Here is an 18,110-nt window from a genome sequence, read left to right as displayed (position 1 = left end):
GCCTACAGTATCCTGAAGCCCACAGGAGAGCACACATCACCACACAGGAAAGGCCACAGGGCGAGCTCTCTGGTCTAGGCCTTCCGCTGGATGACCCAGCCCTCCAAGCCCTCTCCCCTCCCCTCCCCTCTCCTCCTCTCCCCTCCCCTCTCCATCTCATCATCCCTCACCCACTTAGCGGAGCTTTGGTGGAATCAGGCTTTGCAGTGGGGGCAAGAGGCCCCCCAGCCCACCCCTTGTCTGGAGAGTGCACCCCCGCTGTTCCGAGAAGTCTTAATTTTGCAGGAAACCACAGCAAACCCGCCCTCACCCACTGACCTGGGCCCTTCCAGCTTCTAGAAAACGGAGATTAGCTGGTCCAGCCCGTGACCTAAGTGGCCTTTCCACCTGGGGGGTGCCGGGGCACACAGAGGGGGCTGGTTTTCCGGGAGGCCCCGGGAGTCAAACGCAGCAGATACAGGAAGGCTTTATTAGCACCGGCCAGCGGGACAGGGGTCAGGGCCCTCCCGCTGCCCACACATCCGGGGCCTGGCGCTCCTGCAGAAGTGGTCAGGGAACATGGGAGCAGGTGAGCTCAGTCGGAGGCCCAGCGCCATCGTGGGGCATCTCCCCGTCGGAAGGTGGAGACCCCAGCGTTGCAAGGGCAAGGCCTCTTCAAACTGCAGCCTGGATGCACTAACTGGCCACAGGGGCTATTGTCTTCTGACACAGCCTGGCCAGGAGCCCCGCCATCTGCAGGAGGGAGTTCACGCCTTCGGTGACTTTCATGTGCGTGTATCCAATTTCCTGAAAAACAAGCCCAATTCCAGTCAGGTTAACAGACAGGGAGGGTTTGCTGTTAGCCTGAGCTCACAGCCTGCTCCAGCCGGGAGGGAGGCAAGGGTGTCGTGGGTCATGTGCAACTCAAGCTCAATTTACTTCCAAAAGGATGAAAAATATTTCTTTGAAAAATACTGTTAAGAAAAACATTTTTTTTTACATGATACTTTATTTATTTTTAGGGGGTACTGAGGATCAAATCCAGCACCTTGCACATGCTAGGCGAGCGCTCTACCGCTGAGCCACATCAGCCCCAGTTAAGAAAATTTTAAAAAAGGAGAAAAGAAAAAGAAAAGCCAAGCTAGGAGATTCATAAGTTCTCTATGTGACTCTCTGAGGGAGGACTCTCACCCAGGACGTGCAAAGAACCCTCCAACCCAGCAACGTGCTGAGCCGGCTCAGTGGCAGAGCGCTTGCCTGGCACGTGGGGGCACAGGTTCCAACCTCAGCACCACATAAGAATAAAGTTATTTACAAAAAAACTCAAAAATGGGTAGATGTGCACGATGCTTTGTCAGAGACCACAGATGGCCACTAAGCACCTGCGAGTGTGCTGGACAACGTGTACCTGAGCCTGGTGAGGTTCCACAGCCCACCCACAGGCGGCCCCACTGGCAGGAGGATGACACCTCCCCGTGCCCATGAGCTGCAGCCCCAGCCTGGTGGTCTCTGACCTGTGTCCCACTGGACACGTAGCTGCACCCGGGGTCTATCCAAGAGACACGACAACATGGCATCCACTCTGCAAACCCTCCAGGTGGCTTTGTCCACAGCAACCCAAGTGTCCCTCGCCTGGTGACGGACAGCGGGGGCACACTCAAGGGGCAGAACACACTCAGAACAGAGAGGGTTGGGCTGCCCTTGGGCCTCAGCTCAGTGAACCCACAGGCGACGCTGAGTGCAGAAGCCAGACTTGTGAGAAGGCTCTGCAAGATCCCATTTGCATGACATTCTGGAAGTTTCTGTCTCCAAAACAGAAGACATGGGGGTTTCTAGGCTGTGTAGAAGGAAGTGACTTCAGAGGGGCATATGGATTTTTCTGACGGGAATGGCAGTCGTGTTTACGTGCCTGTCCGTCACCATAATATCTAAAGGACTGAACCGTCCTCTACATGAAAGACATCTCCATCCACCCAACCTTAAGACACAAAGGGCCAGGGACAGCTCAGCGGCAGGGCCTTGCCTAGCACGCGCAAGGCCTGGGGAGTGTCCCAAGCACTGCACTCAACGGGTCAACCCTCCCACTGCCACTCACTCAGTGAGACCTGGGATGCAGAGAGCCACCTGAGGGTGCCCAGGTCGCTGACTGCAAAACCAACGAGATGACTGCCCCACCCCTAGATAGCCAGCCACCCTCTCTCCCACCGTGTCAGGGGACACAACAGACATCTCTGCGACATCAGTCCTGAAACAACAAAGAAACTTGAACGCTGCGCGTATCTTTGAGGCATTTCTGCCCTCTGACCAACCTTGATAAACTCCAGCTTCAAGTACTCGGCCATTTGGAAAGTTTTACACACTCGAAAGATGTTGCCGATGACATCCTCTGGCGAATAGCCCAGATGCCACAGGTGGGCCAGGATCTAGACGGAACACAGCAAGGTCAGAGCCCTGTCCACGGCCAGGTACCTGGGAGCCGGGCAAACCCACGCCAGTCAGGCCAGCACAGGGCTGGGGCAGGCCACGGGCCAGACAGCCCACAAGGTTCCGAGAACCACCTGTCCCCACGGGGATGCTGGGGGCCTCACGGGCCTCAGGCTGACCACACCCTGATCCCAGGAGCCACTTTAACTCAGTTCCCTGCCGCCAAGAAGGTACTGCAAGACAGTCCACCACCAGGTCCACCACCTGGCCACGTCATGGCTGCCGGGAGCCTGCGACACTGTACCAGCTCCTGCTGATGGGTGAACCTAGGGCAGAACCAAGCCTGCCGGGCAGCAACCTGGGAGTCCCAGCCTCCTGCCTCCTGCACGCAAACCAGGGCCTGGAGACAGCCGCTGCCTTTATGTCTTGGGGCAAACCCGAGGTGGGCTGCTCTGCGTCCACAGATCCGGAGGCTCCTCAGGCCCAGCCAGGGCGCGCACCTCAGCCCCCGATTGGTGCTCCACCTTCCCACCAAGCTGCCCAAGCCGAGGCACGCTCCACTGCGTGTGCTGGGCCTAGAAAGGGAATCCTGTGGCCAGACCAGTGCCTGAGTCCCACCATGGCCCGGCGGGCAGCTACAGGTCACCCGGACCCCAAGTGTGCCCACAGACTCTGCCCACGGGACCAGGCCCTGATAGATAAGGCCCCTCCTGGCTGACGGGGATGGCTCAGCCCCACAGTGCCCATCTTCATGCTCCCCAGGAGGATGAGGGACACAGGTCCCCCTGTCCCTGGGGAAGATGGTATCCCTGGGGAAGGTGCTGGGCTGGTGACTCTGGGTGACAGATTTCCCCACGGGAGGATGTCATTAAAGCCGAAAGACACACTTTCAACCCCAGGCTGACCAGCCAGTGCAGTGTGGGCGAAGGACTGGCCCCGAGGGACCATGGGGCCCTGGTCTACAGAGCACTCCAGCCTGGGGCCCAGGAGAAGCCAAGCCTTGGGGTGGGCGCACCTTGTAGGCCTCGTCGATGTCGCCGTGCACGCAGTGCTGGATCATCTCCTTCACCAGCAGCGGATGCGGCTCGTCGCAGACCTGCCAAACCAGAGAGGCGTCAGGAGGCCCTCGCTGTTTACACCAAAGTCTCCAGCAACAGAAGGAGCTCTGGGAACATCCCTGTCGCCACCAAAGAAGTCCCCAAACAGAGCAGCTTCCCTGACCCAGGGCTCATAGATTCCCATCCATGGGACACGTCCAGCTCCTCCTGCCTCCCAGGACGGGGAGGACTTAGTGACAAGGAGGTCACAGGAGAGCAAGGCGTGCATGTGCCCCGGGGTCCTCCTCAGCAGAGGCCGAGGCCAGCCCCGCGTCCCAGGCCAGGCATCTGTCCCTTCCTGAGCGCGGGTGAGGACTGCCGGGGTCCCGTACCTTAAACACGTTCTCACTATTGATGAAGCCAAACCCCGAGAAGGTGGACTGCAGGTTGTTCAGAGCCTGTGGGGGACAGAAGTGTGGCACGGTGACCTCCCGCCTCCCCTCCTGCAGTCTGAGGCGGCGCCCGCCCTCCAGCCCGGCGCCCACACACCTGCCGCATGTCCCCCTGGGCAGTGAAGATGATGGCCTCCAGGCCGTCGTCCGTGTACCGCACCTCCTCCTTCTCCAGGACACTCATGAGCCTGGCCAGCACCTGGGCATCCGTGAGCTTGGTGTAGCGGAGCACCGCACAGCGCGACTGGATGGGCTCTGGGCGGAGACAGGGAGGGGAGGGTGAGGCCCGGCAAAGGCCAGCACCACCTGAGGACTGCGGTCACAAGGACAGCTGCGCCTTCCCTGCTGCCGGCTGGTGGGTGTGCAGGAGCAACAGGGAGGCCAGGCAGAGCCGCCAGTGTCCACTGAGCAGCACAACCGTGTCCAGCTCAGCCTCCCACAGGGGCAGCCGGCCTCCGAGACAGTCCACATGCCACAAGCCCCACAGGCCAGTGCCAGCCACCCAGCAGCCTCCAGAGTCAGGCCCCCAGGTGGCCTGCAGCTCGGCCAGGCGGGGGTGGCAGCGGACACCACGCAGCCTCTGCGTGGCAGGGCCGAGGGCGGGAGATGAGCGCTGCCCCCTGCAGCTCTGCCTGTCCTGCGTGTTAGGCTGACACGGGGCCACCCACCTGTCCACACCAGCAAGGTCCCCCGACCCCTGCGCTTCTGCCAAGGACAAGCTTCACCAGTCCCCAAGGCCAACTCTCTGCCTCTCACCCTGCACCTGACCTCCCGCTGGCCCCTCGCTCTTCGCCCCACCTCCCTCCCTGAGGGCTCTTCCCACTGACGATGTCCCCTTTCCCAGTCTGTCCCATCAAGTCACAACCACCTCACACAGCACTCCCACACCGGCTCCCACACGTGGCGTAACACTGGCCAACCCGATCTCCAGTCTGAAGCGCCCCTCAAGGTCCTCACACCCCAGGTCACGCACCCTGCTGCTCTGTGGGTGCAGGATGCGCCCATGGCCTCCCTCAGCGCGGGCTCTGGAGCCGCGGAGGCTGGAACAGCCTGGAGACGGTGCTTCAGCAGAGCTGTGCCCCAGGCTAAGGGCCCCAGGCTGGACGAGGGACCCGCACAGCCCAGGGCAGGGGACAGGAGCTGGGGAGGGGCCAAGGCTGGGGCAGACACACCTCGTGCCAGGCCACCGCTGAGCAGCAATGGGAAGGTGAGCGGGGCAGAGGGTCCCAGCAGCTCCAGGGCCACCCTGGCAGCCACCGGGGTAGAAGCCTGGGCCACAACACCAGGTCGAAAGGAAGGAGGGAGCCCCGGCCTGGGCTGGGGGCAACAGGGGTTGGGGAGGCCACTGCACCGGGAGACCCTCAGATTTGACTTGCACCAGGACAGAGGGGACGTGAGCACTGGAAGGAGAACATGGGGGGACTTGGCTCGTCCGGCTGGGGAGTGGCCTGTGGGGGCAGAAGTGCTGGGGCAGCTCCGCTCTACCACGTCCATCCACAGCAGGCAGGTGGCCTCCACCATGGGGTCTGTACATAAAATGCGACCAGCTGCAGATGGGGTGAGACCTTCGAGAAAGCCTAAGGCCAGGTGTGGTGATGTGCGCCTGTGACCCCTGAGACAAGGAGGCTGAAGCAGGAGGCTCGCTTGAGGCCAGCCTTGGCAACTTAGCAAACCCATCTTAAAATAAAATGAGAAGGGCTGGGGCGTGGCTCAGGGGTAGAATGCCCTTGGGTTTGATCCCCACCACCACCACCAAACATGTAAAAAAAAAAAAAAGCAATTAATATTCAAGCTACTCTAGAAGTTTCCTTTGATAGAGCTCTTTCTCTCTCTTAAGATGAGCCTCTTTGGGGCTGGGGCTGGGGCTGAGCTGTAGAGCGCTCGCCTAGCACTTGTGAGACGCTGGGTTCAATCCTCAGCACCACATAAAAATAAGTAAATAAAATAAAGAAAAAGAAATAAGCCTCTTTTAACTGGGTCTTCCCTCTGTGGGATTTTTCTTTTAAGATGTACCATAACCTTAATTCGCAGAAATTTAAAAAAGACGAGGAATCAAGCAGGCATGGCCTTCCTTAAAGAAAGCACCACGGGTTGGGAGGCTGAGACAGGAGGATCGTGAGTGCAAAGCCAGCCTCAGCAACAGCAAGGTGCTAAGCAACTCAGTGAGACCCTGACTCTAAATAAAATACAAAATAGGGCTGGGGATGTGGCTCAGTGGTTGAGACCCCCTGAATCCAATCCCTGGTGCCGCCCCCAGCCCCCCAAGCTCTGCAGCAGCCGGACCATGGACCATTTCCTCTGAGGCAAAAACCCAAATGTCTGTATACCCCTCTTGAAAATGAAAAGTCACGGGGGCAGGGGCTGCAGCCCAGTCGCACAAGGAGTGCCTAGAGGCTCAGGCCCTGGGCTCCATCCCCAGCACCGCCAAAAAAAAAAAAAGAAAGAAACAATGATCAAACAGTCTGAATGCGAATGTATCGGAGATCAGTCTCCGGGAAGGGGAGGCCAGAGCCTTTCCCAACCACCAATGCAGCTGCCCAGCGCCCAGCGAGCTCGGCAGCACAGGCCGCTGCAGCTGCACGGAGGGGTGGTCCTGCCCCCAGAGGCCGGTCCCCACAACGTCAGGGAGACACCTCCACACTCAGACCTGCTCCCGCATCTCTGAGCCCCATGGGAGGTGGGAGAACAGAGCATCCCAGCAGCACTGGGCGCCGGGGCTGGGAGCCCTGATCCTGGGCTGAGCCCCAATCCCAGGCACTGCCGGCAGGCTTGGACGCAGCTGCACGCACGGCCTGGGTGGAGAAGGGAGTGCCAGGTGAGTTCCCATGGCTGGGGATCAGCAGGGCAGAAGTGAGACAGGTACGGGACAAGAGAGCCCTGAGGACACCGGCTGAGCGTGAAGCCTGCAGCATAAAGGGGAGGAAGTGAACACCCCCCCCCCGCCCCCCCCCCAACTGCAAAAGGCCCAGGAGCGAGGGGGCAGGGCAGACGCTGAGGTCACCCACTGGAGCTGCGGCAACTGAAAGGCCCTGAGCAAGGGGGCAGGCGGACGCTGAGGTCAGAGACAGGATCGAGTGTTAAGAATCCAGGGCAAAGTTGGGCGCAGTGCCACACGCCTGCGATCCAGCAGCTGAGAGGCTGAGGCGGGAGGATCTCAAGTTCAAGGCCAGCCTCAGCAATGTAGGGAGGCCCTAAGCAACTTAGTGAGACCCTGTCTCAAAATAAAAAGGGCAGGGGATGTGGCCCAGTGCTTGTCCAGCACACGCGGGACCCTGGGTTTGATCCCATACCTCGCACACACGCAGAAGCGGGAGAGGACAGCAGACGGAGCAGGGGCTCAACCCCAGCTCTCCTCTGTGCTGTGTGACTGGGCAAACTACTCAGCCCCTCTGAGCCTGCTTTCTCCTCTACAAAGAGAAGCTAAGGAGCTAGAGGCGCAGCTCCGCGACAGAGTGCTCGCCTCCAATGCTGGAGTCCTCAGGTTTAATCTCCAGCTCCACAAAAAATACATAAATCAAGTGAAGCTGAAGGCCGGGTGTGGCTCGGCCAGAGAGCGCTGCTTGGCCTGTGAGGACCCGCGTTCAGTCCCCAGCTCGGCCACAGAACAGGAAGTGAAGCTGACAGCGTCGCCACAAAGAGTCACGTAAGCTCCACCTAAGGCCTGACTGCATTTCAAAATGTCACGCGTACGTGATGGACGCGTCACTTCTCAGTTCTGAGGACATCCAGGGGAGCTGGCTGTGAAGATCCCACGGCGGCTGGGCCTGGCGGGCAAGAAGGCCTCTCTGCTGCTTGAAGCCCGGCCAGAGCAGGGGTGCAGCCTGCGGGGCAGAGCTCGCCCCACACCAGGGCCTGAGTCTGCCCAGGGAACCAGCCGCAGGCCCGGCCACGCAGGCTCAGCTCACCGATGATCTTGTCGGAGGCGTTACAGGCCAGAGCGAAGCGCGTGGTCTTGGAGTAGATCTCCATGGTCCTCCTCAAGGCCTGCTGGGCTCCATCCGTCATGCTGGGAGGGGACACACGAGGAGGAAGTCACACCTGGGCTCGGGCCCAGGCCACAGGCTCCCCACAACAGTTCAGCACGCACCACACACCCCGGCCCTGGGCAGGGGTCTCCAGCACCAGGCCACCCCCCCAGTGGGAAAGCCCACGAGCCACTCTCCGGGTCAGATGGCACCCGGCGCCTGCAGCACCAGAAATAGTGCCCTGGTGAACGCATGAGGCCACTGTCTCCAGGGCTGCTGCCGCCATGCCTGCCCAGGATCTGTCTGGGCCTCAGGAGGGCAGGCTACACACAGGCCTCAGTGCAGAGGCCCTGCGTCCATCACTTGCTGGACCTGGGACTCAGGCAGATCTTCCCAGCCTCAGTGTTACCACTTACAGGTCGGAGATAATGAGGCTGCCTACTTCAGAGGTTGTCAATTAAATGAGATACTGCTGTGTGCAGTGATTAGCAAGGCCCAGCGTAATGTAAATTAACACCCAAGTGTTAATAGGTGTTATCTGTCATTAGTACTCTAGACAGTGAAATGGTTAGCATCTATCCACACCATAGAATATGACATGACGATTCAAAACCATGGCTGGACGTGGTGGCTCATGCCTGAAATCCTAGCTATTCAGGAAGCTGAGGCAGGAGGATCATAAGTTCAAGGCTAGCGTGGGCAGCTTAGTGAGACTCTGTCTCAAAATAAAATGCAAAGGGCTGGCGGTGTAGCTCAGCAGTAGCATGTATGAGGCCCTGGGTTCAGCCCCAGTACCGCAAAAAATAAAAAATAGGGCTGAGATTGTGGCTCTGTGGTAGAGCGCTTGCCTTAGCATATGTGAGGCACTGGGTTCAACTCTCAGCATGACAGTAAATAAATAAATATTGTGTCCAGCTACAACTAAAAATATTAAAAACAAATTTAAAAGTTAAATAAAAAAAATAAAAAATCTGTTTGCAACTGGCAGCTGGCACAGTGGTGCACATACACAGTACCAGCTACTCAGGAGGCTGAGGCAGGAGGATCACCGAGCCCAGGAAATGAGGCCAGCCTGGACAACACAGAAAGACCTTGTCTCAAAAACAAGAACAAACAAGGGCTGGGGTTGTGGCTCAGTAGTAGAGCACTCACCTAGCCCATGTGAGGCTCTGGGTTCAATCCTCAGCACCACGTAAAAGTAAATAAATAAAATAAAGGTATTGTGTCCAACTACAACTAAAAAAAAAATTAAAAAAAAAAAGAACAAAACAGAACGACAACAAAACACATCCATAATGAGATTATAATGATGGGCAAGACCCGGTGGCACACGCCTGTCATCCCAGTGGCTTGGGAGGCTGAGGCAGAAGGATCACAAATTCAAAGCCAGTCTCTGCAATGGCGAGGCCCTAAACCCACTCAGTGAGACCTTGTCTTAAATAAAACACAAGCAGAGCTGAGGATGTGGCTCAGTGGTCAAGAGCCACTGAGTTCAATCCCTGGTACTAAAAACAAACAAACAAAAAAGATTCTAAGGGTGTGGATCATGGCTTATAACGTTAAAAGGAAGATGTAGGACCCACAAATGAGAGATATTCGACTAGTGAAAATAAAAGTGCAGAAAAAGAAATAATGCATGGTGATGATGACATTTTTTGGGGGGTGGAGGTACCAGGGATTGAACTCAGGGGTACTCCACCACTAAGCCACATCCCCAGCCCTGTTTTGTATTTTATTTAGAGACAGGGTCTCACTGAGTTGCTTAGCACCTGGCTTTTTGCTGAGTCTGGCTTTGAACTCAAGATCGTCCTGCCTCAGCCTCCTGAGCTGTTGGGATCACAGGTGTTTGTCACCATGCCCGGCTTTTAGACCAATGGCTTTAAGTTAGCTACAAAGCCAAGGTCTGAGGCCCCTGGCCAACTGCTGTCTGAGATGTGGTAAGCAAACCCACCTCAAAGGTGGTTCTTTCTTGTGTGTGTGCTGCTGGGGGTTGAACCCAGAGCCTCGTGCATGTGAGGCAGGCGCTCTACCAACTGCAGTATGTCCCCAGTCCCCACAAAGGTGATTCTTCTCCTGTTCTAACAAAGCCCAGCAGGAGCCTCGGCCAGGTGCACACCTGTCTGCCTCGTCCAGGATGATGATCTTGTGCCGGCCTTTGGGAAGGGTGACCTTCTGTTGAGCAAACATCTTGATTTTATTCCTCACAACGTCGATGCCCCTGGAACAATAAACCAGAATTGTAAGTCACCTTTTGAGGCAAATTCAGTCCCCTTCACAGGGACTCTGAAACCTTCTCAACCACCAGGGACTACAGGACTCAATTTTAGTTTTTTAATTTCTTTTTGGGTTAATTCTCACGATTCAGGAGGACTGATATTTCAGGGCTTCTCTTCTCCCCTGCAGGGCTTCCAAGGACCAAAACCACCATGTCCTGACTTTTGGACAGAATAAAACTCATTTTATCCTGAACCACCACCGGGACCCCGGGGCCCTTCACAGCCGAGGGTCCCTTTGGGTCTCAGTGCTCACTCCTCCTGTGCCCTGGCGCAGCAGCTGGCCACCCGTCATGCCAGGGACTGCTCCATCGCTTATTCCCAACTGTGCTGAAGGAGGCCAGGGTGGCCGAGGACACTGCGGGGAAGGACGCCGGCGGTGCTCGCCCCGCAGGGCCTGCTCCCGGTGCGGGAGGGGCTGGGCCAGCCTGTACTGTGGTGCTAGAACGGAATCAGGGTTCAAACACACCAGGCCACCTAGGCCACCGAGCCACACCCAGCCCTAGACTGCCATCTTCGCGGTCCGGGAGGTTTCGTGGACCATGGCTGAGAATTTCCATGGCCACTGCCCGGGCCCGGGCTCATGGGTGGGGTGTGCCGGGTGAGCAAGGCCCTGGCCACCAGAACAGCACACTGAGGCCTTGTTCACCTCAGCAAAGGGAAAAATGAGCAGTTTTCATAACGGTCAGATAATCACCAAAGGCTGCCCAGACCCTGGCTGCAGCACCAGGGATGCCACTGGTGTGACACTGACGGGTGGCCCCACCTCAGGCCGTGACTCCAGTAACTCAATCAAGGCTGGACAGCATGTTTCTTTTTTCCTTTTTGTGTGGTGCTGGGGACTGAACCCAGGGCCCTGTGCACACAAGGCAGGCGCTCGACCAACAGTGCTCTGTCCCCAGCCATGAACAACGTCCCCAGCCCCAAACAATGTATTTCTAAAGAGAAAAAACAAATCTCTTTCCATCTCTGTGGACACAGGACAGGAAGGACCTGGTCACACCACCCCCTGGACACCGCATCTTGCTCACCCATACGATAGTCCTCCTCTGTCCTCAGGACGCCCATGAATCAGCACTCACAGTCTGCTGACCAGTGTGCTGGCTGTGGGCTAGACCCAAGGTGTCCCCCAGGAGCTAACAGTGACACAGCACTAGAGGGATCAGAGGTGGAGGGAGGGGATGAGAGAGCTGTGACCTGATCTGCTGGGTGGTGACTGTGGGCAGCTGGGGAATGGCTGGAGGAGGTGGCTCACTGGGGGCCGGATGTGCCTTTGGGACTCATTTTGTACCTGGTGGGTGGAGCTCTCTCTGCTTCCTGGCAGCCATGTCCAGAGCTGCTCTCTTCCCCTGGGCCCGCCCACCATGATGCTCCGCCCCACCTGGGCCCAGAGTGATGGAGTCAGCCGTCTATGGCTCGAGAGCCCCAGGTGGACTTTCCCTCTCCTACGATTCTTGTGGCATCTTTGGTCACAGTAGCACGAAAGCTGACTACGCCAGTGTTCCCTGTCTTTATGATGCTCCCGCCCAGCACTTGTGTGGTATGGTGTGTGATGACTGAGAGCTGGCAGCGGGTGTGTCCCTACAGGTGACAGGAAGGGAACAGATGCCCACCATTGAGAGGACGGAGCAAACCCTAAACAGATATACCCAGTGTTGGTGAGGACGTGGGGACATGGGGACCCTGTGCACAGCTGGCGGGGGTGTGAACAGCCACCTGGTAGAGCAAGGCGGCCGCTCAACCACCAAAACCGAACAAGCCACAGGACGAGGCAGGTCCACTCTGGGTGTCAACCCTTTCCCCATAGAATCAAAGGTAGGGACTTGAAGAGATGCTTGTCCCCCAGGGTCACAGAGCCGCCACTTGCCATTGCCAAAGGACAGAGGCAGCTCTTGTCCTTTTCAGAGACAATAAACACAACTTGGAAGGACACACGCGGGGCAGGCATTCCCCAGCCAAGAGGAGGGCGGCAAGCTCACTGGTGCTCCGGCCACATGGCCTGACCAAGCAGGGACCAGGGACGGTGGCGCGGCTCCTCCACTCCTCAGACCTGTGGGCTCTAGCAGGCAGCCAGGCAGCGGGGCTTGGCGGGGAGCAGGCTGGTTCTGGCACAGGGCTCCAGCTCTGCCAGCCGCCACCTGCAGGGAGTGCAATCCTGGGGACATGCTTGGCCCTGCCTGGTGCACGCCGAGCATGGGGTGATGGTGGCCATTTTCGCGTTATGTCTACTTCACCACAATTTAAAATGATTTTTCAAAACTTCCCACCAAAACACAAAGGAAAACAGCAAGACTCTCAGTCGGCACTTGGACAGGTGGGCACCAGAAGCACAGGGCTGGGCAGCGAGCTGAGGCGCAGCCGGAACTGCGAAGGCGGACCCCACCGCCATCCCCACCCCACACCCAGCCCAGGCCCACCTGTCATTGGAGGCGTTGAGTTCCAGGACAGCGTCCTTCAGCGCAGGGCCCAGCAGAGCGCGGGCCAGACACAGGATGCTGGTAGTTTTGCCAGTTCCCGGGGGACCCTGGGAATGAGGGCTCGTGTCAGAGCTTCAGGCCACCAGAACGCCCCCAGGGTGCTCCTGGGCCACTGCCACCCCCAACTCCCACCCTGCCCCACCCTCGGCACACAACCGCACAGTACAGCAAGCGACCCACAGGCCTCCCCATAACAGGACCGAAATGGCCCAGGGCCTTTCTGGGGAGGAAGGACAGAGTGCAGAGGCACTCCGTGGGCAGCACCAGAGCAGGGCACTCACCGCAATGATGATATTGGGCAGATTCCCTTCTCTCGCAAAGACCTGCGGGAAAGAGGCTGATTAGAATTGGCTAATCCAAGCTGGGCACAGTGGCACAAGCCTGTAATCCCATCAGCTTGGGAGACTAAGGCAGGAGGACTGCAAGTTGGAGGTCAGCCTCAGCAACTTAGCAAGACCATGTCTCAAAATGAAAACTAAAAAGGGCTGGGACTGGGGCTCAGTGGTAGAGCGCCTGCCTTGCACCTGTGAGGTACTGGGCTCAACCCTTAGCACCACAGAAAAATAAAGATATTTAAAAAGAAAAAAGAAAAAAAAAAACACTTAACCCGTAGGCCCAGGGGCCGAGTCTCCCAGCACACAGACCCATGTGGTGAAACACGCGTGACTCACCTCTCCAGGAGGATGGCTCGTGGGACTTGCACCTCAGCCCATTCAAAACGGAACTCATCAGCCCTACAAACTTGAAGCCCAGCCTGTGCTTCTTCTCCCACGGACTCTCCAGCCCTCCAGGCCAATCCAGGATGGGACCTGGATGGGCTTGGAGGCCACACTCGCCCTTGGCCTCACGGCACCGTCACCACAGCTCTGCGGCCTGCCTTCCCTCCTGTACCCCAGCTCCTCTCCCGCTGTGGCCCCCGCTGTCCCCTCCTGGAGGAGGGTCACTGTCTCCTGCTTCTCCTTCTGCCCCAGGCCAACTCATTTTTCGTGCTGTAAGTACAATTATTTTTCTAAACTACACAACCACTGAAAGCTTTGCCAAGCGCATTGGCTCACACCTGGAATCCCAGCTTCTCCAAAGCTGAGGCAGAAGGATGGCCAATTCGAGACCACCAGGGCAATTTAAGGAGGTCTCGTCTCAAACTAAGACCAAAGGAAAATAAAGGCTGGGGAACACAGCTCAGTGGCAGAACCCTTGCCTGCCACGCACAAGCTCTGGGTTCAATCTGCAGTATAGCAAAGCCCAGCCACCAACCCATTCAAACCCCAATTTTACCTAACTGAAACCTTGGGGTGACTCCTTCCTGTCCTCACCTTCTTTTTCAGTGTTGGGGAACAGAATCCAGGGCCTCTACATGCCAAGCAGGTGCTCCCCACTAAGCTCCCTCGGCCTGAAGCCCAAACGTTTTTTATTGTAGCTGCAGTACTGCGGCTTGAACCCAGGGCCTCACGCATGCTGAGCAAGCAGTCCACCACTGAGCCACATCCCCAGCCTTTTTTAATTTTCCGAGATAGGGTCTTGCTAGGTTGCTTAGGGCCTTTCTAAGTTGCTAAGGCTGGCCTTGAACTTCAGCCTCCAGATCTGCTGGATTATAGGCACTCACCACTGTGCCTGGCTTCAAGTATTTGTAAAATTAATAAATCAAAATAAACCTGATAGTTAAGCCCCCGCTTACTGTAGAGACGATCTCTGTCATTTCTCAAGCAGCTGGGCTTCTAGATTGCACAGAAAGACCTCCAAGGCTGAGAATTCAAAGCCTGCTCTACGGCCAAATGGTTCTGCATGTTCTTCCTTGTGTCGTCCTGAAGGAGGCTGCCTTGTCACTTAGCCATCTAGCTCCTCCAGGCAGAGGGCTGGCAAAGGATAGCCAGTTGGGGGTGAAGGTGGACAAATCCACGAAGTCTGTTTTTGTAAGTCTCCTGGCTAAGAATGGTTTTCACTTTTTTTTAAAAATATTTTTTTTAGTTGTCAAGGGACTTTAATTTATTGGTATGTGGTGCTGAGAATCAAACCCAGTGCCTCACGCCTGCTAGGCAAGCGCTCTACCACTGAGCCCCAGTCCCAGCCCTGGTTTTCACATTTTTAAAGCATTGTTATTTCGTTTTGTTTTGTTACGAGGGTGCTGGGGACTCAATGCTGAAGATATTATCTGGCATTACAGAAAAAGTTTGGCTCTTCTGCTAGAGATGGATAAGATCAAGTCTGAAACTTCTGAAAAGCCAGTCCTTTAAAACCACTGATGGTTGCCACCAGAGCTTCCAGTGTCCCTCAGATTGAATGTCTTCTATCCCTTGATTCTTCTGGATTCCTGGTCTACTTTTCCCTCACTGAGTTGACCGTCTTCCTCTAAATGTTTTGAGCTTGTCAAAGAAGGACATCAAAAGACAGCATTTTTTAAAAGCCACTCACCTCTAGCCGGCTCACAGTGTCTTCATTCCCAACAATTTCATTCAGCTTTATTGGCCTGTATTTTTCAACCCTGTTTTTAAGAAAATGTATAAAAATACCGACAAGGTTATCTTCATGCAACCCAAAAGAAATCATTAAAAGGAACAGGCAACATGGTACATACCTATAATCCCAGCAACTCTGGAGGCTAAGGCAGGAGGATCACAAATTCAATCCCTGCCTCAACAATTTAGCAAGAACCTTAACAACTGAGCAAGAACCTGTCTCAAAAATGAAAACGGGCTGATGATGTAGCTCAGTGGTAGAGCACCCTGGGCCAATCACCACTACCAAAGAAATAACCACAGCCAATGGACACAAGTTTCATTTAGTGAGGTGTCCAAGTTTCGTTTGAAAAGTGAAGTGCATGAAGATGGTCCGTCCACCACAGCCCACGCCCATCAAGGCAGAGAAACACGCTACAGCTGGACAGGGGCCAGCACCAACTACATGGAGCAACGTGACAGTGCAAGGTGACACGGTCTGCACATGCAGCCCGACATCGTCAGGTCTGACAGATGTAGCGCACCTGGAACTCTCTCATCCCTTACCTGCCAGTTTCCACAGGTAGGTGCCATACACACAGCCATGACGGCTAGATGGAAACCAAGGCCACCCTGTCATCCCATGAGCCTGTGAAGTGGACAGGAAAGTGGCCTATTCACACCACTGGCCTTTTAAATAAGAAGCTATGCCAGGGCTGAATGGCCCACATCTGTAATCCCAGCGACTCAGGAGGCTGATGCAGGAGGATGGCAAGTTCAAGGCCAGCCTGAGCAACTGTGTGAGACCCTATCTCAAAATAAAAATAAGAAAGGGCTGGGGCTAGAGCTCTGTGGTAGAGGACCCCTGGGAACCACAAGAAATAAACAAGCAAACCATGTGAGGAAAGAAAATGCCTTGCCCCAGCTCTGAGCATAGGTGTGGCAGTGTATTTGTAACAATTTAACCATCAGGACCCCTCCTTTGCCATTGTATATTTTTTGTTTGTTGTTTTTTAATGAGGTGTTGGTGATCAAGTGCAGGCCCTTATGCGGGCTCCCCAAGCACCCTACCACCAAGCTACACCCCAGCCTGCCCATTACTAAACTTTGTCGTTGCACCCTGTACAGGTAAGGAGGGTCTACTCCAGCTCCAGAGACAGCTATTCTCAGAGGCCAGCTGGAGAGCACCTGCTCCCACCCACTCATTCTCTAGACTCCGCCTCTTCCAGGGGCCAAGCACTGTGAAGGAGTTAGGTAGGGGCTCAACAAGAGGAAAGCAGAAGACACAGGGATGAGCAGGACATGTTCCTGCCCCCAAGACTTCACCACCAACAGGGAGACAGAGCTTAGCAGAGCCCACTACAGTGCCAGTCTGGTTACATAAACCAAGGGCTGTGGAGTCCCAGAGGAGGGAGAGAATTAGTCCTGGGTGCATCAGGAGCAGACCTGGACCTGTTCCCTGAAGGGCAAGTCCACTTTTCTGCAGGCTGCCCCTGCTGGAAGCTCCTCCAGCACACAACCTGTTCACCTGTCAGAGCCTCCTCAGAGGCCTTCCTGACCACCAGAGCTACTGATTTCTCCCTTGGAGCATCTGTCTTATCAAACACACAGTGCATTTACTGGTCTGTTTATTGGTTTATTTATTTATCGGTGCTTGGGACTGAACCCAGGGCCTGACCCAGCCAGTGAAGGTGAGCTGCACCCCCAGCCTGCCCTTGTCTGTCTATTCGCTTTGCCTCTCTGTCAACTGTGAGCTCCTTGACAGCAGTGGATGTGCCCTTCCCGAGTCTCTCAGGCATCTTGGACAGCGCTGTGCAAGAGGAACAGAACGTGGGCCATGTGTGTAAAGTTTTCTGGTGGCCGTATTAACAGGTAGAAAGAAGATGGGTAAAGCTAACTTTCACAGTACCATTAACCGACCCTAATACGCAATCAGAGTACCCTCGTTGTCAACATGCAACCAATATTAAAACAAAAACAAAAAAACTGCGACTAAGAAAACAAAAAAGTGGGTGATCACCCGGGTAGTCCTGACTGTCCTTAGCACTGCTGTGCAGGACCGGCCACTGCAGACCCCGAGTGGGCTCGGAGACCCGTGTCCCTCGCCTTCTGCAAACCACAATCCCTTCGCCGGCCCCCGGCCCTCCGGCTCCCCAAGGGTCCCCAGGACCAGCCCGGGTCCCCCATCGTGTTCCCCCGGGGCACGGCCCGCTCTTCGCCCATCCTCACGTCCATATGAGCCCATTATCTACGCCCTGGGCCCTCACCACGGCAGCTCGTAGTGGCCGGAGCCGCCAGAGGCCTTGCTGGGGCCAGGCGCAGAGTCCTCGGCCCCGCGGTCTGCTGCACCACTGCCGCCAGGCTGCGCCTCCATTCTCGCGCCTCCACTTCGCGCCGCCCGAGACCCCGTCTCCTGACGTCACCACGCACGCCCACCCCCTTCCCCAGGGGATGCGGGCGCCACTGTCTCCGCGCCTGCGCAGACGGCTCAGGCCCGCCGGCGCGCCGACCGCTAGAGGCCGTAGTTGCGATGGGAGACCCGGCGCCTGCCCGGGAGCCCCGGATGCTGAGCCCCGGATGCCAAGCTCCGCCCGCGCCGCCTTCAGGGAAGGCAGGTCGCTCCGCGAACTGACAACCGCGTGACTAGGCGCGAGACGCCGCGCCGCGGGCCCAGAGCGTCTTCCCAGCGCCTGCGAGGCCCTGTGGGCGGCGCTGCCCGACCGCCGCCCGGCACGCGGACGGGAGGGCGCGGGCGTCCGGCGCCGGGAGGCTGGAGCGCGGCCGCGGGCAGCTCCCGGAGGTGGCGTCTGCGCCGCGGCTGCGTTTGCGCCGGACGCTGGTTCTCCGCGGTTCCCGCCCGGCCGCGAGGTGGGAGCCCGCACCGCCTGTCCGCAGCGAGAGACTGCTCCGCAGAGGGCTCGGCGGTCACTCCCGAGAAGCGGACGCTTCGCATGCACAGTTCTTCGGGGTTGATTTCTACCGTAGCTCAAATGTCACAGGAACGATAATGAACGATGATGAAAGTGACTGTCACTGCGCCCTTGCTGTGCCGTAGATGCTGGGTGGGTGCT

The 18,110-nt window shown here is 56.8% G+C and overlaps 1 protein-coding gene across 3 annotated transcripts; it reads right to left on the bottom strand.

The window, feature by feature from the left end:
• Positions 1-455: 455 nt before the first annotated feature.
• Positions 456-17,511, bottom strand: Rfc2 (replication factor C subunit 2). Of its 3 annotated transcripts, none has more exons than XM_046422756.2 (12): positions 17,307-17,511; positions 15,017-15,086; positions 12,889-12,930; positions 12,548-12,654; positions 9,974-10,075; positions 7,798-7,898; positions 3,990-4,147; positions 3,833-3,898; positions 3,419-3,499; positions 2,668-2,992; positions 2,289-2,402; positions 456-786 (listed from the first exon to the last, which is right to left on the bottom strand). In XM_046422756.2, exons 1-11 carry the CDS (start codon positions 17,411-17,413, stop codon positions 2,332-2,334), a joined length of 1,230 nt encoding a protein of 409 aa, XP_046278712.1. In that variant the 5' UTR covers positions 17,414-17,511; the 3' UTR covers positions 456-786; positions 2,289-2,331. The 3 variants fall into 3 exon arrangements, with proteins under 3 accessions (XP_046278712.1, XP_046278711.1, XP_046278713.1); XM_046422755.2 differs by having other exon boundaries at positions 2,762-2,992; positions 17,307-17,509; XM_046422757.2 differs by lacking the exon at positions 2,668-2,992 and having other exon boundaries at positions 17,307-17,499.
• Between the last annotated feature and the right edge of the window lie 599 nt (positions 17,512-18,110).

Source organism: Marmota monax, unplaced genomic scaffold (genome assembly GCF_021218885.2).
Source record: "Marmota monax isolate L192 unplaced genomic scaffold, Marmota_monax_Labrador192_F-V1.1 WCK01_AAM20220418_F8-fsc00237, whole genome shotgun sequence".
Lineage (NCBI taxonomy): Eukaryota > Metazoa > Chordata > Mammalia > Rodentia > Sciuridae > Marmota > Marmota monax.
This window is presented reverse-complemented; position numbering and strand designations above follow the sequence as displayed.

Bases quoted from the DNA above. Each gene is read 5' to 3' on its own strand.
- Rfc2 (XM_046422755.2), bottom strand. From the start codon at position 17,413: ATGGAGGCGCAGCCTGGCGGCAGTGGTGCAGCAGACCGCGGGGCCGAG. The intron at 3,500-3,832 runs GTACGGGACCCC...CTGGTTTGGCAG, and splicing joins ATAGTGAGAACGTGTTTAAG to GTCTGCGACGAGCCGCATCC. The intron at 2,993-3,418 runs GTGCGCCCACCC...GTCTGGCCACAG, and splicing joins ACATCGACGAGGCCTACAAG to GATTCCCTTTCTAGGCCCAG.